Here is a 26,533-nt window from a genome sequence, read left to right on the forward strand (position 1 = left end):
CTAAAACGCGTGGTGATGTTGATTTTAAATGTGGAGGGAAAAACCGGAGGATCCCGAGAAAAATCCACGTGACCACGGGGAGAGAGGCACGCAAACTCCAAATACACAGCAGCAGGCGTCAGGGTCGGGATCGAACCCACAACCTCCTGCGTACCAGGCGAGGTAGTTAACATCTCCTAGCCACCGTGATGATGATGATGATGACAGAGAGAGAGACACGCAAACTCCAAATATACAGCAGAAGGCGTCAGGGTCGGGATCGAACCCACGACCTCCTGCGTCTCCAGTTCTGTGGTCCTGCATTCGAGGGCCGGCAGCTGCCTTCGCCGGGTGTGCCCCCCCCCCCACTTCCCGCTCGTTAAGGAGGGGTCGTTACGTGGCCACTTTGCCCAATTACTTTGCCAATTAACGCGGGGAGAGTGGGAGGGGGGTGGGTGGCGGGGAGGAAGGTTTGGTGGGACAACTCTCTGTGTGTGTGTGCTTGGGCTCCATGGCCCCGGGTAACCTCCCTTGGTGCGGCTTGCTCTTAAATTTACACTCCCGTTGACCGGGGCCTTGAATTATTAAGTCCCCAATCTGGTGGTAAGTGTGCCCCGAGTATTTACGTCGCTTGTGAATGTTGCTGCGGGGTTTCTTTTTTTGTCCTTCCTGGTGCTACTGGCCTCAGGCTCAACCCGGCGTTTATAAATGATATGAGGTGGGATCTTGATTTGAGGTCATGAGTTGAAATCTTGATTTGAATAGGATATGAGGTGAAATCTTGATTTTAAGATATGAGGCGAAATCTTGATTTGAGGAGGTTATGAGGTGAAATCTTGATTTTAAGATATGAGGTGAAATCTTGATTTTAAGATATGAGGTGAAATCTTGATTTTAAGATATGAGGTGAAATCTTGATTTTTAAGATCTCATGAGTTGGAATCTTGATTTGAAGATCTGAGGTGAATTCTTGATTTGAGGAGGCTATGAGGTGGCTTGACGCGGCGTGAAATTCACACGTGGGGTGTTCGCGCCAGAGATATCGGGCTCTTTGGCGAACCACCTGACGAACCACCAAACTAAAAACTAATTTCTTATTCGACCAGGTAAGGCCCACTGAGCTATATATATATCGAGAGCTATTTTTTTTTCGCAAGCGACCTGGATTCCACACATTATTGCTCGACAAAGTGCGGCCTTATCGTCACGCGGAAAATGTTGTGTCAGCTCGCTTTTTTTCGGCGTAAACCGTTTTTTTGTGCGTGCGTGTGTGTGCTGGCCGCTCGCTGTCTTGCGCTTGCTTACCGGGAACTAAAAAAAATCAATCGGGGCACGACCCTGACGCCTGCTGTGTATATTTCGAGTTTCCGTGTTCTCCCCGTGATCGCGTGGATTTTTCTTTGGTTCCTCGGTTGTATACCCCAACATTTAGAATCACCGTGCGTTCAGAGCATTTGGCTGCTATACATTTCCAAAATGATGATAAGCCACTTCGTCGAGCAATCATTTGTGGCCAGGCCGCTTCTGAAAAAAAGCCACATAACTCGGTGGGCCTTAGCTGGTAAAATAAAAAATAGCTATTTTAGTTTAGTTTAATCATAATCCGGAGTAATAAAACCACCCCTTGCATCGGATCTACCGCTGCCTCGTGGTTTGTGTGAGCTCTTTGAGCCGAGCAGACTAGGTTGGGTCTGAGGTCAGCCTAGCTTATGCTGGATAAATGATTTAGTATATGGGCCGTGATGGATCGTAATGGCTCAGTAAATGTGCAACAGTGCAGCAGCAGCAGCAGAGTAGCAGTGGGTAGAATTAGCTGCTGCACAACATTGGAAACATTCAACATTTTACGGGCGTAGAAATGAACGCCTTATTAAATTGCGCGGGGACAAACTCCTCTAGCCCGTGTCCATATGATCTGATATTCCAATAAACTACCATCTCAAATCAAACCCACGGGAAATCCTTGTCGTCCGCCGGATGACTCGTCCTATTATCTAAGAGCCCTTTGCACGGATAGGAGGACTGACCCACAAATGAAAGCAATTGCACCCCGGTCATATTCATCCATGCTTCACCCGCGCAGATAAAAGGAATAATTTTCGCTGATGGCTGGAGGCGCCAACAGCGTCTCCCCCAAATCACACAGCCCGACAATCCCTGCGAGCGTGACGGGATTATCCCGTTCACCCCGAATCGGCGTCGTCACCAACATCGCCGGACATGATCTATCCACCGCTGGATGAAAAGCCTCCGCAAGGCCGCACCGGTCTCCCGCGGACTCGCCGTGAGTCTCCATTATACGGCCAGCGTCCCTCCCAGTGACGCGCCCTGCGCGCACGTTGAACTTCTTTCGCGCCGTACGTAGCCAAACCGTGCGTAATCGGAGGTGTTGGGGGAAAGGAGGGCAAAGCGAACACGGAAAGCAGTTCTTGAAGACGTGAGTTTTCAATCTGTAGTGGACGATTCACAAGTGCCTAGCTCCGGTGGCTTCCGAATATCGGGAGGGAAGAGCGTTCCAGACGGCCGTAGCGCGACGTTTTTCGATCGACGTCCTGCCGCCCCAAGTCCGCGTACTTTTCGTACCCGTCAAAGTGACGTTTCTCAAACCGTCGAGATCCATCGAAGCGGCTGCGGGTTGGCCAATCATTGCACGTGCGTGCTTAATGTTTTATACACAAACTAGATTTACTACCCGGCTTCTCCCGAGACTTGGATTCTTGTCTTGGATTCATAGACGGCCTACGCGGAGGGTCGGGGGTTGGGGGTGCGTGACGTCAGCAGGCACACTGTGTGACGCTGCCGCATGCGGGTGACATCACAGATGTGACGTCACCGCTCACTTGCCGTTCAAAATATATCCATTATTGCGCCCCCCCCCCCCCAATACAAAAGTCTATTTTTATACGTTTTGCATTGTGTACAGTCTGGAAGCTACCCACATACCAAATTTCAAGTTTGTTGCATGTTGGGAAGTATGCTAAACATTTCTAACAGACACACACATTCACAAATTTACATTTTACATATATACAGCATAGATATACAGGGCGCTTCAAAAAAAATGTTTTAACACTTCTGAGAATTTGCAACAACACCGCGAGAAATGTCGCTCCTCCGGGCTCTGGAGACCACCTGGAGTAGAGTCCAGGCACGCGCTGACAATGATGACGAAAAAGTGGAGAGACTTTTAGACTTTTTGAATCTATTAACATACATTTGTTATCATCTTCTGGGTTCTTTCGGTAAAGCCACGTAGAAGGGAAATAATAAAATAATAAAAATAAAACATACTAAAATAATTCTCACGACGTTTCGGCTACAACGCAAGCAGCCGTCCTTATGTTTTATTTTTATTATTTTATTACTTCCCTTCTACGTGACTTTACCGAAAGAACCAATAAGATGAATCCCTGCAGTCACGAAAGCTTTAAATCGAAATTTGTTATCATGTTACAGTGCAGTATTATCCGTTCTTTTTTTTACATTTTAAAACGATCGGCCCATTTAAGTGTTTAAAAAAATTTGAAAACGCTACGGCCCTTTGGCCAATCCACTGCTGGATTAGAGGGGATCGCCATGCCCACGTGGTGTCGCTGGGGGTTAATCGACCATACTTCACCACGCCGGACGGCGCGGTGTTTGCGCTAGGAAAGGGGAGCACAGAAGTACAGCACAACGATTTAAATTTGCTGCACTGCCCTCTGCTGGCCCAGCAGCAGCAGCAGCAGCAGCAGCAGCCTGTAGCAACTCGTCACACGTGGCGGTGGTCAGCACAAGCGATGGGCCAGGCTTTAAAAAATATTTTTAAAAAATCTGCTTCGCCTACGATTGTGGTTTTGGTAAAAAAAAAATGCTGTCAACTGTACGGTTAAATAATTACAGCAGTTTGCTTCCACGTTTTTTTTTATTGTTGCAGCTTCAGAAAAATGATTGCGGTAATTAAAATAAATGTGCTCACCAGGGATTCTGTTTTAGATTTCGCGTGATTGCGCTGTAGGGTAGGGCCGTCGGTATCGACGGCGCTTGACAATTGAGGAGAGTAATCTTCTTGGTTCTCTCGGTAAAGTCACGTAGAAGGGAAATAATAAAACAATAAAAATAAAACATTACAAAATCATTCTCACGACGTTTCGGCCACAACGCAAGCAGCCGTCCTCAGGTGAAGAATGAAACACCACCAAGCTTGGAGCGTATATTTAAGCTGGGTTGGAGGGAGAAGAAGAGCGCCTTGGCAAAAGGACGGCTGCTTGCGTTGTAGCCGAAACGTCGTGAGAATTATTTTATTATGTTTTATTTTTATTATTTTATTATGTTTTATTTTTATTATTTTATTATTTCCCTTCTACGTGACTTTACCGAAAGAACCAAGAAGATGAATCCCTGCAGTTACGAAAGCTTTAAATCGAAATTTTATTGTATTTTATTTTTATTATTTTATTATTTTCCTTCTACGTGACTTTACCGAAAGAACCAAGAAGATGAATCCCTGCAGTTACGAAAGCTTTAAATCGAAATTTTATTATATTTTATTTTTATTATTTTATTATTTCCCTTCTACGTGACTTTACCGAAAAAACCAAGAAGATGAATCCCTGCAGTTACGAAAGCTTTAAATCGAAATTTTATTATATTTTATTTTTATTATTTTATTATTTCCCTTCTACGTGACTTTACCGAAAGAACCAAGAAGATGAATCCCTGCAGTTACGAAAGCTTTAAATCGAAATTTTATTATATTTTATTTTTATTATTTTATTATTTCCCTTCTACGTGACTTTACCGAAAGAACCAAGAAGATGAATCCCTGCAGTCACGAAAGCTTTAAATCGAAATTTTATTATATTTTATTTTTTTATTATTTTTACTATTTCCCTTCTACGTGACTTTACCGAAAGAACCAAGAAGATGAATCCCTGCAGTCACGAAAGCTTTAAATCGACATTGAGGAGAGGCCGTAGCTGCAAGCCTCCGACCGCTGTTGACTGGGGCGGTGGTCTTTGTCGTCTTGGCTGTGACCTATTTCTTGACGGAATTATATTTTTTATTATTATTATCACCATTTCCGCTAAAAAAGAACAGAATTCCCTGGAGCAAGCGGCAAAGCCTCTCCCCCCTCCCCGCCGCCTCCCCCCTTTTTCAATTTATTGCTGCAAAATTCGTTCGTGGAGACCCCCACATTGTTCATGCGCGGCTCCATCGCCATCATCACCACCATCAGATCGTGGTAAATCTACTGCTGGATGAAGGCCTCTCTCCCCCCCACACCCCCCCCCCCCACCAAAGCCGCCATTACCACCACCTCCACCTCTCACGATCCCGTGCTATAACAACGTGTCCACCCAGCATTGCCTGCACACAAATAAATTTCACAGCTCCATCTCCTACACCCCCCCTCCCCAGTGGAGGCGCACGCCTGTAATCTAGCATTGTGCTGGCAGCAGTGATGGTTGGGGGAATCACCGCACCAGGTGCAAGGCTCACTGAACTGTGTGGCTCTTTCGATTCAAAGCTTTCGTGACTGCAGGGATTCATCTTCTTGGTTCTTTCGGTAAAGTCACGTAGAAGGGAAGTAATAAAATAATAAAAATAAAACATAATAAAATTTCGATTTAAAGCTTTCGTGACTGCAGGGATTCATCTTCTTGGTTCTTTCGGTAAAGTCACGTAGAAGGGAAATAATAAAATAATAAAAATAAAACATAATCAAATAATTCTCACGACGTTTCGGCCACAACGCAAGCAGCCGTCCTCAGGTGAAGAACAGGTCTGTCGGAAAGACAGCGTCTGAATGACGCTTATGTTTTATTTTTATTATTTTATTATTTCTCTTCTACGTGACTTTACCGAAAGAACCAAGAAGATGTGTGGCTCTTTTTTAGAAGAGACCTCGCCACAAATGATGGCTCAACGAAGTGGCTCATGGCGTGGAAATATCTGGCAGCCAAACACTCCAAACGCGTGGCGATGTTGATTCTTATAAATGTGGCGGGGGGGGGGAAACCCGGAGGACCCGGAGAAAAATCCACGCGACCACAGAGAGAGAGAGAGACTCAAACTCCGAATATAGAGCAACAGGCGTGAGGGTCAGTATCGAACTCACGACCTCCTGTATACCAGGCGAGGTTGTTAACATCTCCTAGCCACGGTGATGATGACGAGAGAGAGAGAGACACGCAAACTTTGAATATACAGCAGCAGGCGTGAGGGTCAGTATCGAGCTCACGACCTCCTGTAGACCAGGCGAGGTTGTTAACATCTTCTAGCCACCGTGACACCCACACCTTACCACCTTTCACCTCCCTGTGATTCTGAAACACGTTACTGTTAGTTTTCATGTTGGGTTAGATAACTACTCGGTCTGTGTTCTCCAGTTGCCTGGGTGAAAATTGGGCTGAGCTTTGCCCAATTCTAGCCGGCTGGTTCGCATATAATAACCACGGCGCCTTAACAAATATCCCTCCTAAGAATGTGTCAATACTATGCGAGGCTTCCGATCGCGAAGGGGAAGACGCGAACGTCATTAACGCATTTCAAGCAGCACTTCAATCGCGTTGCCTCGGGATGTTGACTCTTCATCTGTTTGGCTTTCCGCGTTGTCGTTGCGAGGCATAAATGCATCCCTCTCGTGTGTTGTGGCCTTGCGTAGCCAACGTCAAACATACGTTCGTTCGCGCGAACGTTGAACAGAAGCGAGATGTGTGGCGGCAATCCGAATTTTGGTTCACCGTTGAATTCCGTTCGGAAATCGTCGCGTCCGTCGCTCTGTCGAACTCTGCGCTTGTCCCTGAAAGTGTTGCGCCCTCGTCCAGACAGCGAGGGGGTCTGGAAAGGGGGCCCCACGAAGTGAGATCCCCGTGTCGTGGAGCGCACGGTCACCCATCCACACTAACCGCAACGAGGCCACGGCTGCTTGCCGACCGGCACACGCAGTGACGGCTGTGTCCAGATGTCTCGTGACCCCCATTTCATTCTCTAAAACTTTTCGATTTAAAGCTTTCGTGACTGCAGGGATTCATCTTCTTGGTTATTTCGGTAAAGTCACGTAGAAGGGAAGTAATAAAATAATAAAAATAATAAATAATTATTTTTATTCTAATAATTAAAAATAAAGTAATAAAATAATAAAAATAAAACATGATAATAATTATTTTCATAATCAACGATTTTTGGGTTTAGATCGCGTTATTTATAAATGTGTCGTAACCCTCCACCACCCGACACGGCCAATCAGTAAAAAAAGTGTCACGTTGACAAAAGACAAATAGTTCACTGCTTTAGCCCACCGGTGTGTTGAAGCGTGAAACCACAACATTTACAATTTGAGTACGACGTTTCGCTGGTAATTGCATCCAGCATCATCGGGCAATTCGCCAGAATGGTGAGGCTCTGCTGTGTCTCCCGTTCTTATATAGAGCAGCAGCAGGGTGACGTCATCATTAACTCATTAACTCATCAGGTGCAAAGATTTGAGGGGGGGGTTATTGTAATTATATACTTGATTAGTAATAAGGCTATTGTTACGATGCGAGTTGTAGATTAGTAATCATTTGGAATGTGTTCTATTGTGATTATGCTACATTAATAATCAGTTAGTGCTTGTTTCCCTTATAAGGAATTGTAATGCATCTTATTTAATAATACGCTTCCAGGCCGCACTAAGCCTGTAGCTGTCTGAGCGATTAAAGTTATTTCTGTTTCTCTCAATCTCAATGGATTCTCTAATTAGTCTTTGCCAGTAGTAACTAGTTTTACACAACACTTCAACGTTGTCAAAATCAATTGAGTGTCCCTGTTGACAAGCATGTTCTGCCACTGCCGACAGTTGTGTTTGCGATAGTTTAATATTTCTCTGGTGTTCTTTTAGTCTTACACTAACGTTACGCCCTGTCTGTCCAATATAGCATCTGCCACATACACAATTAATCCGATATACACCTTCTGTTGATAATTTAGGTAATTCGTCTTTAGTGCACGTTACTAATTGTTGAATTTTGTGTACTGTACCAAATCTTACTGTAATGTTTTGCTTTTGCAAAACACGGGCTAATTTGTCAGTTACTCCTGAGATAAATGGTATTTTTATTGTTTTAATAATCTGATCGCTTTCAGCAGTGTTGCTTTGCGATCGTGATTTGGCATTTAGTGCTCTGTTAATTTGAGCATTATTGTAGCCATTCTGTCTTAGTGCTTCTTTAACATGTTTAATCTCTCTCACTAGACTTTCATCATCTAGTGAGAGAGATTAAACATGTTAAAGAAGCACTAAGACAGAATGGCTACAATAATGCTCAAATTAACAGAGCACTAAATGCCAAATCACGATCGCAAAGCAACACTGCTGAAAGCGATCAGATTATTAAAACAATAAAAATACCATTTATCTCAGGAGTAACTGACAAATTAGCCCGTGTTTTGCAAAAGCAAAACATTACAGTAAGATTTGGTACAGTACACAAAATTCAACAATTAGTAACGTGCACTAAAGACGAATTACCTAAATTATCAACAGAAGGTGTATATCGGATTAATTGTGTATGTGGCAGATGCTATATTGGACAGACAGGGCGTAACGTTAGTGTAAGACTAAAAGAACACCAGAGAAATATTAAACTATCGCAAACACAACTGTCGGCAGTGGCAGAACATGCTTGTCAACAGGGACACTCAATTGATTTTGACAACGTTGAAGTGTTGTGTAAAACTAGTTACTACTGGCAAAGACTAATTAGAGAATCCATTGAGATTGAGAGAAACAGAAATAACTTTAATCGCTCAGACAGCTACAGGCTTAGTGCGGCCTGGAAGCGTATTATTAAATAAGATGCATTACAATTCCTTATAAGGGAAACAAGCACTAACTGATTATTAATGTAGCATAATCACAATAGAACACATTCCAAATGATTACTAATCTACAACTCGCATCGTAACAATAGCCTTATTACTAATCAAGTATATAATTACAATAACCCCCCCCCTCAAATCTTTGCACCTGATGAGTTAATGAGTTAATGATGACGTCACCCTGCTGCTGCTCTATATAAGAACGGGAGACACAGCAGAGCCTCACCATTCTGGCGAATTGCCCGATGATGCTGGATGCAATTACCAGCGAAACGTCGTACTCAAATTGTAAATGTTGTGGTTTCACGCTTCAACACACCGGTGGGCTAAAGCAGTGAACTATTTGTCTTTTGTCAACGTGACACTTTTTTTTACTGATTGGCCGTGTCGGGTGGTGGAGGGTTACGACACATTTATAAATAACGCGATCTAAACCCAAAAATCGTTGATTATAAACAATATTGGTCGCGAAAGCCTACGTGTTAAACTGAATAATTATTTTATTATGTTTTATTTTTATTATTTTATTACTTCCCTTCTGCGTGACTTTACCGAAAGAACCAAGAAGTTGAATCTCTAAAACTTAATATGGATTTTTTTTTAGACATATAAAAGGAAGATATATTTTAAACAGAAATTATTATGCAAAGGCCGACAAATGTTAGGGGTCAATTAATTTGGGGTCACAAGACATCTGGGCCAGCGTGTGCACACGGTACATAATGTTGTATCTGTATGTATGTGCATGTGTCTTTACGTGTGTGGGTGTGTGTCTCTACGTGTATGCATCTGTGTGTGTGTGTCTGTATGTATTTCTGTAGCGGGGAGTGGTGGTGTAGCGGTTAGCGCTACGCTGCACTACTAAACCCGGCGACCCGGGTTCGATTCCCGCTCACGGCCAACACCAGTGACGATTTATCTGAACCAGTCTTGGGCCTCCCCTAGGTCGACTCGGGCTCAAATGAGTACCTGGTGCGGTATGTAAACATCGCCAATGGGGAAACAAAGGTGGCCGGGCGTGGTGCTGGCCACCCACCCCTTCGTGTGCCGTGCCGGCCTTCATAGTTGTTGGTTAACATCACTTGGGGGGGATCTTCATATTTTTGTGTATGTGTCTGTGTGTATGTAAAAAAATACGAAGAATCTTCGTATTTTTTGTATGTATCTATGTGTCTTTATGCAGGTAGGAACAACAGGTTCCACACTGCCCACCAGGGATTATTTGTCTGTCTGTCGTGCATATGTTTTCTATCGTGCACGAATGCGCTGTCCAAACAAGTTCCTACCTGACCACTCCGAAGGAACGTGTTCTCTGTGTATAAGTGTGTCTCTATATGTGTATGCATCTGTGTGTGTGTCTCTGTATCTCCGTGTGTGTGTGTGTCTTCGTGTCTACATCTCCGTGTATCTGTCTATATGTGTGTCTCTCTGGGCACGTGTCCCTCCGCGTGCGTTGAGCGAACTCTTTTGGCGACGAAAACAAAGGAGGTCCGCGCGAAACCGCACAAACCGAACCCGCACAGCGCGAGGAGTGGGGTGGGTTGGGTAGCATCCTGTATCGGTCGCGCGCGCATGCGTGTGTATCTGTGTGTCTACGTGTATGTATCTGTGCATCTATGTGTGTCTGTGTGTGTGTGTGTGTATCTATGTATCTGTGTGTGTCTGTGTTTGTGTATCTATGTGTGTATCTCTGTATATAGCTGTGTGTGTGTCTTCATCTGCGTGTATCTGTGTGTATGTGTGTATCTGTGTGTATGTGTGTATCTGTGTGTGTATATCGGTGTGTGTCTGCGTGTATCTGTGTGTATGTGTGTATATGTGTGTGTATCTGCGTGTATCTGTGTGTATGTGTGTATCTGTGTGTGTATCTGCGTGTATCTGTGTGTATGTGTGTATCTGTGTGTGTATCTGCGTGTATCTGTGTGTATGTGTATCTGTGTATCTGTGTGTGTATATCTGTGTGTATGTGTGTATCTGTGTGTCTGTGTGTATCTGTGTGTATCTGCGTATCTGTGTGTGTGTATCTGTGTGTATGTGTGTATCTGTGTGTGTGTCTGCGTGTATCTGTGTGTGTGTATCTGTGTGTCTGTGTGTATCTGTGTGTATCTGCGTATCTGTGTGTGTATATCTGTGTGTATGTGTGTATCTGTGTGTGTGTCTGCGTGTATCTGTGTGTGTGTATCTGTGTGTGTGTATCTGTGTGTGTGTCTGCGTGTATCTGTGTGTGTGTATCTGTGTGTGTGTATCTGTGTGTGTGTGTCTGCGTGTATCTGTGTGTATCTGTGTGTATCTGTGTGTATCTGCGTATCTGTGTGTGTGTATCTGTGTGTGTGTATCTGTGTGTGTGTCTGCGTGTATCTGTGTGTGTATCTGCGTGTATCTGTGTGTATGTGTATCTGTGTATCTGTGTGTGTATCTGCGTGTATCTGTGTGTATGTGTATCTGTGTGTGTGTATCTGTGTGTGTGTGTCTGCGTGTATCTGTGTGTATGTGTATCTGTGTATCTGTGTGTGTATATCTGTGTGTATGTGTGTATCTGTGTGTATGTGTGTATCTGTGTGTGTATCTGCGTGTATCTGTGTGTATGTGTATCTGTGTATCTGTGTGTGTATATCTGTGTGTATGTGTGTATCTGTGTGTCTGTGTGTATCTGTGTGTATCTGCGTATCTGTGTGTGTGTATCTGTGTGTGTGTATCTGTGTGTGTGTGTCTGCGTGTATCTGTGTGTATATGGCGCCCCCTAGTGTAGAGCGGCGGTGTAGCAGTTAGCGCGCTGCGAAATCTGCAACCGGATCCTGGGCCTCCCCCTAGGTCGACTCGGCCTCAAATGAGGACCTGGTGCTGTGTGTAAAAACATCGCCACTGGGGAGACAAAGGCGGCCGGGCGTGGTGCTGGCCATCCACCCCCTCGTGTGCCGTGCCGGCCTTCATAGGTGCTGATCGCGAACAGCACTTGCCCCGATCCGTTAAGGCTACACGGGGGATCTTTGTCTTTGTTTCGGCACCACCTACCACACTGACACCTGCCTCCGACTTAGGCAGCACGCCGACAAGTGGCAAAACGATGCCTCCTCTCTTGTTGTTGTTGTTGTTCTCAGCAACAAGTAGCCATCCGGAAGGCACCGGCCTCGAGACGAAAAATATTTTAGGGGCCGTCCATAAATGACGTCACGCACCTGGGGCGGGGGTCAGATTTTTGGGACGATGTGTGACGAGGCGGGGGGGGGTGAGAAATGTGACGTCACATCAAAATGCGCAACTTTAAGTAAATATAGAATTGTTATCACAACACTCCTACAACATCAGAGTGCAGCGCCACATTAAATACGCACTACAATGATAATAGTTTAAAGCGATTTGAAGCATGTTTTATTTTCAAAATGGAAATATGGTTTTGGGGGGGGGGGGGAGCAGAGCTTTGTGACGTCATATTTGAGGGGGGGGGGGGGTCTGACCTTTTGTGACGCCGTGTGACGAGGAGGGAGGGGGGGTCAAAAATTGTCCAAAATCGCGTGACGTCATTTATGGACGGCCCCTTACACACGCGTGTGTGTGTGTGTGATTTCAACGGTAGCGATTCTTGCCGACACTTATAGATTTGAAGCTTTCGTGACTGCAAGGATTCATATTCTTAGGTTTGTTTCGGTAAAGTCACGTAGGTAAAAATTGTAAATTAATAAAAGTAAAATAAAAATAAAATACATTTATTTTTTATTTTTATTTTACTTTTATAAATTTTATTTTTTTACCTACGTGAAAAATGAAAATAAAAAATTAAATAAATTTATTTTTTATTTTCATTTTACTTTTATTAATTTTATTTTTTTACTTACGTGACTTTACCGAAAAAACCTAAGAATATCTTGCCAACACCCTGCCCGGGTGTTGTTTGTGGGTTAACCACACGGCAGGGGGTGAAGCCACCGTGGGTGTCGCGTTGTGCGCAGAAACACGAGCCGGCAAATGACAAACCTAAACTCCTTCCGAACTCCCAGAGAAGCTGAATACTGAAACTAAACTCAACATACTCTTTGGTTTTGATTTAAAGCTTTCGTGACTGCAGGGATTCATATTATTGGTTATTTCGGTAAAGTCACGTAGAAGAGAAATAATAAAATAATAAAAATATCAAAAAATAAAAAATGCTCACGACGTTTCGACTGCAACACAAGCAAGGTGTGAAATCCACAGCAAGAACATTTTAAAATTTTAAAATTTTCTTGCTGTGCATTTCACACCTCATTATGATTGCTTGTGTTGCTGTTTCGGTAAAGTCACGTAGAAGGGAAGTAATAAAATAATAAAAACAAAACATAATAAAATAATTCTCACAGGTGAGGACGGCTGCTTGCGATGAATCCCTGCAGTCACGAAAGCTTTAAATCGAAAAATGTGTTGCTGTTGTTGCCCACCGTCGCCTGCCTATTGTGGAGCATTACATGTCATGAAATGCCCCTCTCTTTCCCCATCTTATCTTGTTCTCGTCCTCTCAGGAAACGCAATGGACATCGTTCAAGTGCTCGTCGCCATACTCGTGGGCGCGCACTCGTGCTTGGCAAAAAATGGTGAGCGCTGGATCGGTCGACGCAAATGAATGTTCACACCACACACGCACGTGTTTTGTCTTCCACTCCCCACCCCCCCCACAACTTTATCTTGTTTAAAACCTAGTAGGGCTTTAGCGAACAATATCATCCATAATAGAGGTGTATTTTGGGTTCGATCACGTGTATATTTAAATGTGTCGTTAAAACCCGCCACCACCCGACACAGCCAACTAGTAAGGGTTGTCACGTAAACAGAACGTGGCCAATTCGTCACTAGTACAGCACTAGTGTGTAGTGTATAGTGTAGTGTATAGTGTAGTGTATAGTGTAGTGCATAGTAGTGTATAGTGTAGTGGATAGTGTAGTGTATAGTGTAGTGGATAGTGTAGTGTATAATGTAGTGTATAGTGTAGTGCATAGTAGTGTATAGTGTAGTGTATAGTGTAGTGTATAGTGTAGTGGATAGTGTAGTGTATAGTGTAGTGTATAGTGTAGTGTATAGTGTAGTGCATAGTAGTGTATAGTGTAGTGTATAGTGTAGTGTATAGTGTAGTGGATAGTGTAGTGTATAGTGTAGTGTATAGTGTAGTGGATAGTGTAGTGTATAGTGTAGTGTATAGTGTAGTGTATAGTGTAGTGTGTATTGTAGTGTATAGTGTAGTGTATAGTGTAGTGGATAGTGTAGTGTATAGTGTAGTGTATAGTGTAGTGTATAGTAGTTTATAGTGTAGTGTATAGTAGTGTATAGTGTAGTGTATAGTGTAGTATACTTGTACAGCACACCGGTGTGTTGGAGAGCCAAGCCACAACATTAACAATCTGAGTACGACGTTTCGCCAGTAATTACAACCGGCTTCACCAGGCGACAGCCAGATTCGTGGAGAAGTCCACCTGTTTGTTGTCCTTCCCCCGCACCTCCCGTTCGCGCGTTTAGCGACGTGCGGTGCAAAAGAAGCTAAACATACACGCGTGTATGTATGTTTGTATGCATACACACGCTCGATGCACGCGTCGTGAGCCCCGCGCCCAGGGGCGGTTTCTTCATTAGGGCGATTGGGCGACGCACCACCAATCTCATTCAACCACAGTTACGCTAGCCGTCACTGTGCCTCTGGATATAGTCCAAGCAGCGTCATGTCAAGTTCTGTGGAGTACCGCCTCTTTTTGGGCGATTTCACTCCGGCTGAGAATCGCCCCGAGTGGCCCCATAGACTTACATTCAAAGATGTTTTTTTTTCGAACGGCGGGCGCTGCAATGCATTCTCTATGTCTTCCAGGAGGGCTCGCACTAACGTGCTTACGTCATCATACGTAAGCACGTTTCAGTCAACAATATTATTTGTCGCCACCTAGTGGAATCTTTAATAAATGAAACTGAGTGGATTGTAATAATAGTGAGTATAAAACAAACAAGATGTATTGTTAAGAGTCACTTTATTTTTCATTAATATTAAAGAAGTGAAGTTGCCTTTATATGCTTAAGCTGTTAATTTATCCATTGCATGGGTGGACCTTATCCTTATCAATCATCCAGACATTTGCCCCCCCTGAGAGATTTTGCAGGAGCCGCCACTGCCCGCGCCTGACCCTGCTTTGTTTCCCTCGAGCCAGATTCGGACGTTCGGTGTGGCCGCCGTTACCGTGGGCCCGGTTTCATCCCGGCTCGGCTTGGCAAACAGCCAGTGGAAACCCCCCCCCCCCACCAAACCCAACACCCGTGCCGTGATGGCCCTGCGCTGGCTCGGTCCAGACGTGCCAGTGGAAACCCCCCCCCAACACCCGTACCATGATGGCCCTGCGCTGGCTCGGTCCGGACGTGCCAGTGGAAACCCCCCCCCCCCAACACCCGTGCCGTGATGGCCCTGCGCTGGCTCGGTCCGGACGTGCCAGTGGAAACCCCCCCCCAACACCCGTGCCGTGATGGCCCTACACTGGCTCGGTCCGGACGTGCCAGTGGAAACCCACCCCCCCCCAACACCCATGCCGTGATGGCCCTACGCTGGCTCGGTCCGGACGTGCCAGTGGAAAAAGGGCGAGTGTGCATGTGTGTGTTTGTCCACCCGAGTTTGATTCCCGCTCAAGTTCAAGTTAAAGTTAATTTATTAGGTATAGCCCTGTGAGCCATTCGGCTCTTGAATCGGGTGCAACCGCAACAAACAAAAAACAAAAACATGAACAAAAAAACATCTTAAAGTGAATATGTGACTAAGTGCAAACAGAAAATCCAAGAAAAACAGCAAAATATTGCAGAAAAAAACACCGGGGCCCGACACCAGTTTACAATGATTATAATCCGAACCGTTCGATTGCCTCGCCTAGGTCGACTCAGCCTCAAGCGAGTAGCGGGCGCGACGTGCAAAACGACGCCTCTCTTTTGTCTCAGCAGTGGGCTGCAAGAAGCTGCAGCCGCCCGTGGAGGCAGGAATTCGCTACCCCGGCATGACCAATCAGCTGGTGCAGCAGCTGACCGTGCTGCCCCACTACTACGAGATCGAGTACGTGTGCCGGGGCGATCGCGAGCTCGTGGGGCCCCGCGTGCGACGGTGCGAAAACAACGGCACGTGGTCCAACGAGAACGCGAAGACCAAGTGCTGTAAGTTGTGTGTGCGTGTGTGCGTGTGTCTGTGTGTTTGTGTCTCTGTGTGTGTCTGTGTGTGTCTGTGTGTCTGTGTGTGTGTCTGTGTGTGTCTTTGCGTGTGTGTCTGTGTGCGTGTGTGTGTGTGTCTGTGTGTGTGTGTCTGTGTGTCTTTGTGTGTGTGTGTTTCTTTGTGTGTGTGTGTCTGTCTGTGTGTGTGTCTGTGTGTTTGTGTGTGTGTGCGCGTCTGTGTGCGTGTGTGTGTGTCTATGTGTGTGTCTGTCTGTGTGTCTTTGTGTGTGTCTGTCTGTGTGTGTCTGTGTGTCTGTGTGTGTGTCTGTGTGTCTTTGTGTGTGTGTGTTTCTTTGTGTGTGTGTGTCTGTCTGTGTGTGTGTCTGTGTGTTTGTGTGTGTGTGCGCGTCTGTGTGCGTGTGTGTGTGTCTATGTGTGTGTCTGTGTGTGTGTCTGTCTGTCTGTGTGTCTTTGTGTGTGTCTGTCTGTGTGTGTCTGTGTGTCTGTGTGTGTGTGTGTGTCTTTGTGTGTGCGGGGAGCGGTGGTGTAGCGGTTAGCGCGCCGCGCTATGAACCCGGCGACCCGGGTTCGATTCCCGCTCACGGCCAACACCGGGCTGCAACTCTACCACGCTACGTTGTTGTCACTGAATCGGAACGTTTTGGCCATCGTGCGCCCTCTAGCAGTGATATTTGGTAACGGTCTCGCGCGCGCCTTGGCCAAGTTGTTAGGTGGTAACAAACTCAACGCTAGATTTGCAGTTTTGGTGACTGCAAGGATCCATATACTCTTTGGTTCTTTCCGTAAAGTCACGTAGGCTGTGGCTGTCCTACCTGCTTCTGAAACGTCGTGATTTAATTTAGTTTTTTTTTTTCACCTACTTGACTTTAACGAAATTAAAAAAGAGTATAAACTCAACGCTGTCGCCTTATAAGAAAAATTTTTTGAAAATTCGGGGCTTTCAAGGGTCACTGCTCGAAACGTCGCCTATACCTCATATTATATAGATTCATATATACTGAAGCGCCTTCATCCAAGGCGCTTTACTTACAATTATAAAATTGTACGTGAGATGATAGTGGTTACAATTAAGAGCGGGTCTGTTCGGAGGGCAGGAGGGAGAGGTTAAGGAGGGGCTAGGGTCGTGATAGTGATAGGGGTAGTGATATGGGTGGTGATAGGGGCTGGGGTAGTGATAGTGGTAATGATAGGAGTCGAGGTACATGTAGTTATAGGGGTTGGGGTAGTGCTAGGGGTAGTGATAGTGATAGGGGTTGGGGTAGTGATAGGGATAGGGGTAGTGATAGGGGTTGGGGTAGTGATAGTGGTAGGGGCAGTGATAGCAGTTGGGGTAGTGATACGGGTGGTGATAGGGGTTGGGGTAATGATAGGGGTGTGGTATTAATCGAGGAACGGACGCAGGGTTGGTGAAGACGCTTCCTCTCTGTGCTGCAGTGGGAGTGGCAGGCAGCATCATTGACGAGCGTGCCGAGTTGTTTTGTTGACAGTGCCTCTGCAACGCAGCAGCATCACCAAGTCACGTGTCGACGAGTCGGATTGTTCTCCCAATACGACGCTTGTTCGCCCAGGGAACACATTGTCCTGCGGAGGGAGCTGGTAGGAACGTTGGGTTGCTCGGTCAATGGCCAGGGTCAACGGCGGCGTGGTGTATTCCGGAAATATGCCCGACTGTGAGGGCGGGCAGACCCTCCCCACCCAGCCCCACCCCTCGGACCCCCCACCCAGCCCAACCCTCCCCACCCAGCCTCTCCCCACCCTCCCCACCCAGCCCCTCCCCACCCTCCCCACCCAGCCCCTCCCCACCCTCCCCTCCCCACCCAGCCCCTCTCTCCCCACCCAGCCCCTCCCCACCCTCCCCACCCAGCATCTCCCCACCCTCCCCACCCAGCCCCTCCCCACCCTCCCCTCCTCACCCAGCCCCTCTCTCCCCACCCAGCCCCTCCCTGCACGACGGACACAATAATCCCCTGTGGGCTGGTGGTACCAGGAGGTTCCTACCACTAATATTCTGATCGTATTAAATCCTCGAAATGAAAGCAGTTACCACTATCAACCAGCAGAGGGCGAAAGAGTACAGCATTTGGACTAGTGCATGTGTGTGTGTCTCTCTACCATCGGCTTTTTCCCCACCGCATGTATAATCGACATCATACGGGTTGAGAAAATTCGTCTACCGCCCATAAATTCCCACCTGCTTTTTTTTCCGCATGCAACTGTACGTTTATTGTGTTGATTTGCATATTCGAAACAGCGTCGACTCAAAACGAGGAATGTCCTGCAATATCACCGGTTGTACGTATTTTAACACGGCGTAGCGATGAAATGAAGCGTGTTGCGATCACCTTGATTGGGATTTTTGTTGTTGTTGTTGTTGTTTTGTTCTTGAACTTCGCAGTTCAGTCAGCTGGTCGCGCTATCATTTGTGACGGCCCGGTCACTTCTGAAAAAGAGCCATATGGCAGCTCCAGTGGGCCTTAGCTGGTAAAATAAAAACAAAATAAACTCGTTTGTAGTTTGATATTACCTTGGCAGGCAGGTGAGTGGGGGAGGGATAATACGTTTGCAATACATACAGTGTACATTTACAAGAATAGGCTTTACTCTTTCTATTTATATTCTTAGGTTTTTCGGTAAAGTCACGTAGGTTAAAAAAATTAATTAATAAAAGTAAAATAAAATAAATACTCTTTCTGGCAATAAAACAGTTGTGTTAAGATGTTAAAACACCAAACGGAAACCTTTTTTTGCGAGGAATCATGTCTGCATTAACCACATGTACTTGTGGCGAACATGTAAAAAAATATGTAAATGTATGTTGAACTTCTTTCACACCGTACGTAGCCAACCGCGCTATGATCGGAGGTGCGGGGGTGGGGAGAGGACAACAAACTACACCCTGGGGGGTGAGAGATGCCCTCTCTGGGGGTGTGAGATTCCCTCTCTGGGGGTGTGAGATGCCCTGTCTGGGGGTGAGAGATGCCCTCTCTGGGGGTGTGAGATGCCCTCTCTGGGGGTGAGAGATGCCCTGTCTGGGGGTGTGAGATGCCCTGTCTGGGGGTGTGAGATGCCCTGTCTGGGGGTGTGAGATGCCCTATCTGGGGGTGCGAGATGCCCTCTCTGGGGGTGTGAGATGCCCTGTCTGGAGATGCGAGATGCCCTCTCTGGGGGTGTGAGATGCCCTGTCTGGGGGTGTGAGATGCCCTGTCTGGGGGTGTGAGATGCCCTCTCTGGGGGTGTGAGATGCCCTCTCTGGAGATGCGAGATGCCCTCTCTGGGGGTGTGAGATGCCCTTTCTGGGGGTGTGAGATGCCCTTTCTGGGGGTGTGAGATGCCCTGTCTGGGGGTGTGAGATGCCCTGTCTGGGGGTGAGAGATGCCCTCTCTGGGGGTGTGAGATGCCCTCTCTGGGCGTGTGAGATGCCCTGTCTGGGGGTGTGAGATGCCCTCTCTGGGGGTGTGAGATGCCCTCTCTGGGGGTGTGAGATGCCCTGTCTGGGGGTGTGAGATGCCCTTTCTGGGGGTGTGAGATGCCCTTTCTGGGGGTGTGAGATGCCCTGTCTGGGGGTGTGAGATGCCCTCTCTGGGGGTGTGAGATGCCCTGTCTGGGGGTGTGAGAGATGCCCTCTCTGGGGGTGAGAGATGCCCTCTCTGGGGGTGTGAGATGCCCTCTCTGGGGGTGTGAGATGCCCTGTCTGGGGGTGTGAGATTCCCTCTCTGGGGGTGTGAGATGCCCTCCCTGGGGGTGTGAGAGATGCCATCTCTGGGGGTGTGAGATGCCCTCTCTGGGGGGTGTGAGATTCCCTGTCTGGGGGTGTGAGATGCCCTGTCTGGGGGTGTGAGATGCCCTGTCTGGGGGTGTGAGATGCCCTGTCTGGGGGTGTGAGATGCCCTGTCTGGGGGTGAGAGATGCCCTGTCTGAGGGTGTGAGATGCCCTGTCTGGGGGTGTGAGATGCCCTGTCTGGGGGTGTGAGATGCCCTGTCTGGGGGTGTGAGATGCCCTGTCTGGAGGTGTGAGATGCCCTCTCTGGGGGTGTGAGATGCCCTGTCTGGGGGTGAGAGATGCCCTGTCTGGGGGTGTGAGATGCCCTCTCTGGGGGTGTGAGATGCCCTGTCTGGGGGTGTGAGATGCCCTGTCTGGGGGTGTGAGATGCCCTGTCTGGGGGTGTGAGATGCCCTGTCTGGAGGTGTGAGATGCCCTCTCTGGGGGTGTGAGATGCCCTGTCTGGGGGTGTGAGATGCCCTGTCTGGGGGTGTGAGATGCCCTGTCTGGGGGTGAGAGATGCCCTGTCTGGGGGTGTGAGATGCCCTGTCTGGGGGTGTGAGATGCCCTATCTGGGGGTGTGAGATGCCCTGTCTGGGGGTGTGAGATGCCCTGTCTGGGGGTGAGAGATGCTCTCTCTGGGGGTGTGAGATGCCCTGTCTGGGGGTGTGAGATGCCCTGTATGGGGGTGTGAGATGCCCTCTCTAGGGGTGTGAGATTCCCTGTCTGGGGGTGTGAGATGCCCTCTCTGGGGGTGTGAGATGCCCTCTCTGGGGGTGTGAGATGCCCTCTCTGGGGGTGTGAGATGCCCTCTCTGGAGGTGTGAGATGCCCTCCCTGGGGGTGTGATATGCCCTCTCTGGGGGTGTGAGATGCCCTCTCTGGGGGTGTGAGATGCCCTCTCTGGGGGTGTGAGATGCCCTCTCTGGGGGTGTGAGATGCCCTCTCTGGGGGTGTGAGATGCCCTGTCTGGGGGTGTGAGATGCCCTGTCTGGGGGTGTGAGATGCCCTGTCTGGGGGTGTGAGATGCCCTGTCTGGGGGTGAGAGATGCCCTGTCTGGGGGTGTGAGATACCCTGTCTGGGGGTGTGAGATGCCCTGTCTGGGGGTGTGAGATGCCCTGTCTGGAGGTGTGAGATCCCCTCTCTGGGGGTGTGAGATGCCCTGTCTGGGGGTGAGAGATGCCCTCTCTGGGGGTGTGAGATGCCCTCCCTGGGGGTGTGAGATTCCCTGTCTGGGGGTGTGAGATGCCCTCTCTGGGGGTGTGAGATGCCCTCTCTGGGGGTGTGAGATGCCCTCCCTGGGGGTGTGAGATGCCCTCTCTGGGGGTGTGAGATGCCCTCTCTGGGGGTGTGAGATGCCCTCTCTGGGGGTGTGAGATGCCCTCCCTGGGGGTGTGAGATGCCCTCTCTGGGGGTGTGATATGCCTTCTCTGGGGGTGTGAGATGCCCTCTCTGGGGGTGTGAGATGCCCTCTCTGGGGGTGTGAGATGCCCTCTCTGGGGGTGTGAGATGTCCTGTCTGGGGGTGTGAGATGCCCTGTCTGGGGGTGCGAGACGTGGCCAGAATTATCTTTTTAGAAGGTAAATAATCAAAAACACGAAGCACGGACACGTCAGCACAACTTACTTTGTTTCATCAAAGCGATGTATTTATTGACGTCATACATTATTTTAACTATTGAGAACCAATGGGTTGCAAGGCTGCAGCAAGTGCGAAGAACCACCGAACTAAACACGTAACAAGCTCTGAAAATGTATTATAATAATACCCTTTCTGGCAATAAAACAGGAGGTGTTAAAATGTCCAAACGCCTAATAGATAGCTTTTTGCGAGGACTCAAATCTGCATTTACCACACGTACTTGTGGCGAACATTCAAACAAAACATGCTCTTACAATATAACGCAGTGTCTTTAACCCCGATTCTGCCAGAGCGGGTAAAACCTATTTTTATTTTTAATCCTTTGATACTGGCCACAAAAATAAAAGGTCCCCGTGACACACAACAAATCTCTATTGGCGTTACCCTCGCCTCGTGCTTTGTGGGAAATCCAGCCCCAGTCGGCAACAGCCAAAGAAAGTCATCATGCCTCTCCACCACCATCTCCTCTCTCTCTCTCCCCCTCGCCACCCTACTCGGACCTGCTGGTCGGTGTCAGTGGAGCGGTGTTCGGACAGCGGCCTGGTGCTGAAACACGGCCGGGCACAGCTGTACAGCCCCGAGGGAAAGCCCGTGGCGGGAGCGATCGTTGAGTATCGCTGCCTCGACGGATTCCGTCTCCACGGCTCGCCAAGGAACGTCTGCACGCGCCGCGGTCAATGGAACGCCACGGCTCCACGTTGCCTGCGTGAGTCTCCCCCCCCCCCCTCCTCCCCCCGCTCCTCCACGTACCCCCCCCTTGCTTCAGAAGGCACGATGTAGTGTAGCACGTAGTGTAGCGCATTGCCTGTGTGTATGTGCACAGCGCTTCGACGCGAGATTCCGGGAGCGTCTTTGGCGAAGAGGGGCTCAAACTGACTTTAACACAATATCTGCACAATGACACCCTGCCATATTTGCAACTATGTTCCCATATTTGCATTTTCGTAATTTTATATTGTGTATTATAGCTATTGTATATTTTAGATTTTATTTTATTCAATTTTTACATACTTTAGCTCCTTAGTATTAGTTAGACTTGTACCTTTAGTATAGTTAGACTTGTAAACCACTTATTTAAGATTTAAGATTCCTATATTTTGAATGTATGCACCTTCCGGCCAAAGTAAATTCCTTGTCTGTGCGAACTTTCATGGCGAATAAAACCCTTTCTGATTCTGAACTTTCTTGTTTTCTCCGATGCACCGTTTGAGACGTAACAGATGGACGGGACACGTGCCAATGTTGTATGTGCAATGTGTGTTTAGATAGCATGCTTATTAACAGGTCCCTGCGGGGTGGGCTGGTAGGAACGAACAAATGAATGGCTATAATAAAATGAAATGGCGGGGGTACGATACGAAGGGAGAGTTTGAGGCCTAGTTCTAGGCTTTAGGCCTAGCTGTAGGCTTTAGGCCGCTGTGAGTTAATTTTGAATTTAAATGTTTTAATTAAAAACTATCTCAGGGAATTATAAGGGAATGTTACACTTGTTTAGCCAGGAAAGCCTCACTGAGTCTAGAGGTTTTTGTAGGGTCCTGCCAAGTGTTTGCAGTAGGGGGCGATGTTGCTACACCTAATCGGACATCGGACGGACGGACGATATAATCTATTGTAGGCTGGTTCATTTCGTTCCTACCAGTAATATATATATATACAGGTGTGCACGGGGTTTGCTGTTGTTGTTGTCCATAATAACATTGTGGTATTGACATTTCACGCGTTATCAAGCTAAGAATTTTCACTTTGTTAACCAGGAGATGGAGAGGACTCAAACGAGGCGATGGGTCACAACCGCAGGGATCAGGAGAAAAAGAAAAGTAAGTTCCAGATTTCCATTGTTACCTCGAGTTCACATCGTGGTCTATTTACCTAAAGAACCAAGAAGATGTATATTTGGAGTTTGCGGTGTCCTCTCTCATCATCATCACGGTGGCGAGGAGATGTTAACTACCTCGCCTGGCATAGAGGAGATCGTGGTTAAGAACCTAGCCCTGGCGATGCCTGCTGTATATTTGGAGTCTGCGTGTCCTCTCTTATTCTCTCCCCTTGGTGGTCGCGCGGATTTTTCTCCGGGTCCTCCGGTTTTTCCCTTTGCGCATTTAGAATCATGGAATCAGCATCACGCCTTCAGAGTATTTGGCCGCTGTAAAAGTTCAACATCCGATGAAAATGGTTGGCTATGTTCGGTTCAAAACAAGTTCCACATACATAAAACTACATACATACATGATAAGCCATTTCGTTGAGCTATCATTTGTGGCTAGGTTGCTTCTGAACAAGAGCTACATAGCTCAGTGGGCCTGAACTGGTAAAATAAAATAAATTTTTATTTAAAGCTTTCGTGACTGCAGGAATTCATATTCTTTGTGTCTTTCGGTAAAGTCACGTAGATAGGTTCAAAGAAAAATAAAATTTTCGTTGAATTTCGGATGGATATTCTTTGGGCTTCAAAGACAAAAGAAAAAAGATATTTTTCACGATTTTTATCGGATGGATTTTGCCTTTTTTTGTCTTTCCAATTATAACCCGAATGCCAAATAGGGATGAGAAATTCAACAACAACAACAAATACACAAACACGTAGAAAAAAAAAACTCCACCCCTCTTCGCTAAAAATGCACAATTGTTTCTGGATGGGTAGCCGGCCAAAAAATACGCGTCCTCGTATCGCCTTCCGTTTTTCCAACACGGAGAGGTACCGTTTGTCGCCACTAGAGGTCGGTATCGACTTCATAATCGCACGTGGACGTCTGGCCAAAACCGGATTACCGTTGCGTGTGTGTCCCATGGGTGGAAAAAACCCGATTTTTCCAGCGGCAGGCATCGGGTTTTTTCTTTAATACAATTAAACCCGATTTCGGGGAATTAAAACCTGGTTTAATGAATACGAAACTCTGATCCAAGGCTTAGGCTGCTTCCTCGTCGGTGCTGCTATCATCGTACACGGGGCCGTCGGGCACGGGGTAGTCGTAGAATGCGGCGGGCAGGTTGGTCTTGATGAACACGAGCTTCTCCTCCACACTCGTGGGCGCCAGTGAGTTCCTGAGCTTGGAATGGATGAAGCCCATCGGTGAGAAGAGCGGTTCTGCAATTAGAACCAATTAAACCGGATTTCCCCCAATCTCAGATGATCGGGTTTAATATAAACAGACAATTAAACCCGATTGTAAAAAAATTTACCCGTAAAAACAAAGTTTTTCACTATAAATCCTTTATATGCGTGGCATCGGTTTTATTTTATTATTCACTTCTGTTTTTCTTGAGTAAGAGTTTCATTTTTATCACATTGGTATTTTAAATAAAATATGAAAAATGTCAGCTCGATTGGATCACGGGAAGTGGGTTAAAAAACGACCGAAAGATTTGCACGGTCGTAAGCGCGCAAGCAAGCAAGCAAGTGAACTTAATATAAAGGATTTAAAAACCCGACTGTGCCACCCTTGGTGTGTCCTGTGTCGAACTTCTTTCGCACCATACGCACCGCAACCGCGTCAATCGGAGCTGCGGGGGAAGGACAACAAACTAAACACACACAAAGCATATTCTTGGTTCTTTCGGTAAAGTCCCGTAGAAGGGAAATAATAAAATAATATAAATATAAAACAATAAAAATTCTCACGACGTTTCGACTGCAACACAAGCAATCATCATCAGGTGTGAAATCCACAGAAAGAAAATTGCCACTTAAAAAAAAAAAATCTTTCTGTGGATTTCACACCTGATGATGATTGATTGTGTTGCAGTCGAAACGTCGTGACAATTTTTTATTGTTTTATAGTTATATTATTTTATTATTTCCCTTCTACGTGACTTTACCGAAAGAACCAATAATATGAATCCATGCAGTCACGAAAGCTTTAAATCAAAACACACAAAGCAGTTGTAAAGTAATTCCTTTTCCATCGAGATGGTTTAAAAGTCGCATAGCTCCCGTGGCTCCCCAATGCAGTATCGGACGGAAGAGCGTTCCAGACGGCCGCGATACGGTGACTGCCTTTGTTCGATGGCCAAACAAAAGCCGCTGCTGCTGCTGCTACTGCTGCTGCTACTGCTGCTACTGCTGCTACTGCTGCTGCTGCTACTGCTGCTGCTACTGCTGCTACTGCTGCTGCTGCGAGGATAACCGGAGTTCGCGTTGATGGTTCATGCTTCTTGACGAGAACAGCCATGGTATTGTGGTTCATTTGTGGCAAGAACTCTGTGCGCAGGCAGAGCAGCGACCTAATTGGACGCGATTTCGCTACGGGGAGGAAATGGCCCGCACTGTTGTTATTGGCGAACATCTTAACATTTCGCCACGGTGGTGAGATGCTAACTACCTCGCCTGGTGTACAGGAGGTTGTGGGTTCGACCCCTAACGCCTGCTCTCTCTCTCTCTCTCCCCGTGGTCGCGTGGATTTTTCTTCCGGGTCCTCCGGTTTTTCCCTCCACATTTAGAATCAACGTCGCGCGTTTAGATGTATTTGGGCTGCTAGAAATTTCCACACGATGAGCCACTTTGTTGAGCTATCATTTGTGATAGCCAGCTCGCTTCTGAACAAGAGCTATATAGTAGCTCAGTGGGCCTTACCTGGTAAAATAAAAATAAATAGTTGCATTTTTGTTTATGTGTTGAGTGTCGTTGTTGTTGTTGTTAATTGTGCTTCTGGGCAGCAGCAGCAGCGTCGTGACCACGAGAGTGCTTGAAAGAGTTTGTTTGTAGTTCCATGTGGAGAGGTCAGCGCTTCTATAATGTCATCGCTTAGATGTCGTTTTTTTATTATTAGGTCACTGCAATTGAGCATTTTTTTTGTAGTTTTTTGATGTCGGCATCGTTTTGATGTCAACCGTTTAGGAGGCTTCCGTTGGCACACACCGGCGTTCCGGAGACCGGCGATCTCTCGCCGGGCCGCCAGCAAGAAGGGGAATTAGTTCGGCTCGTAGATGTAAAAAAAACAAATCTCATCGCGATGTTCCCAACGCTGAATTTGTCCCTCTGTAAAAGGCCTCGGGCTGCGATCTCTGCCGTTACGTGTGCTGTAAGCGTCCTGATTTATAACCCTCATTGGATGGAATTCAACTCGTGCCCGTGTGGCATGACTCCGCATTGGTTCGGCTCCTTTTAAATCCACTGCTGGATGAAGGCCTCCAAATGTCATGTCGGTGATGGGGCGT

At 47.1% G+C, this 26,533-nt stretch overlaps 1 protein-coding gene across 1 annotated transcript in view; it reads left to right on the forward strand.

The window, feature by feature from the left end:
• The window catches only part of LOC144950720 (gamma-aminobutyric acid type B receptor subunit 1-like), a 195,791-nt gene extending 169,501 nt beyond the window's left edge, over positions 1–26,290 (forward strand). The window contains exons 3-7 of the mRNA XM_078880793.1: positions 13,317–13,388; positions 15,757–15,963; positions 21,897–22,085; positions 23,134–23,196; positions 26,214–26,290. Of these exons, the coding sequence (XP_078736919.1) occupies positions 13,325–13,388; positions 15,757–15,963; positions 21,897–22,085; positions 23,134–23,196; positions 26,214–26,290 (600 nt within the window). The 5' untranslated portion in view covers positions 13,317–13,324. The remainder of the gene's footprint in view (positions 1–13,316; positions 13,389–15,756; positions 15,964–21,896; positions 22,086–23,133; positions 23,197–26,213) is intronic.
• The last annotated feature ends 243 nt before the right edge of the window (positions 26,291–26,533 follow it).

This window comes from Lampetra fluviatilis, chromosome 59, assembly GCF_964198595.1.
Source record: "Lampetra fluviatilis chromosome 59, kcLamFluv1.1, whole genome shotgun sequence".
In the NCBI taxonomy this organism is placed as follows: Eukaryota; Metazoa; Chordata; class Hyperoartia; order Petromyzontiformes; family Petromyzontidae; genus Lampetra; species Lampetra fluviatilis.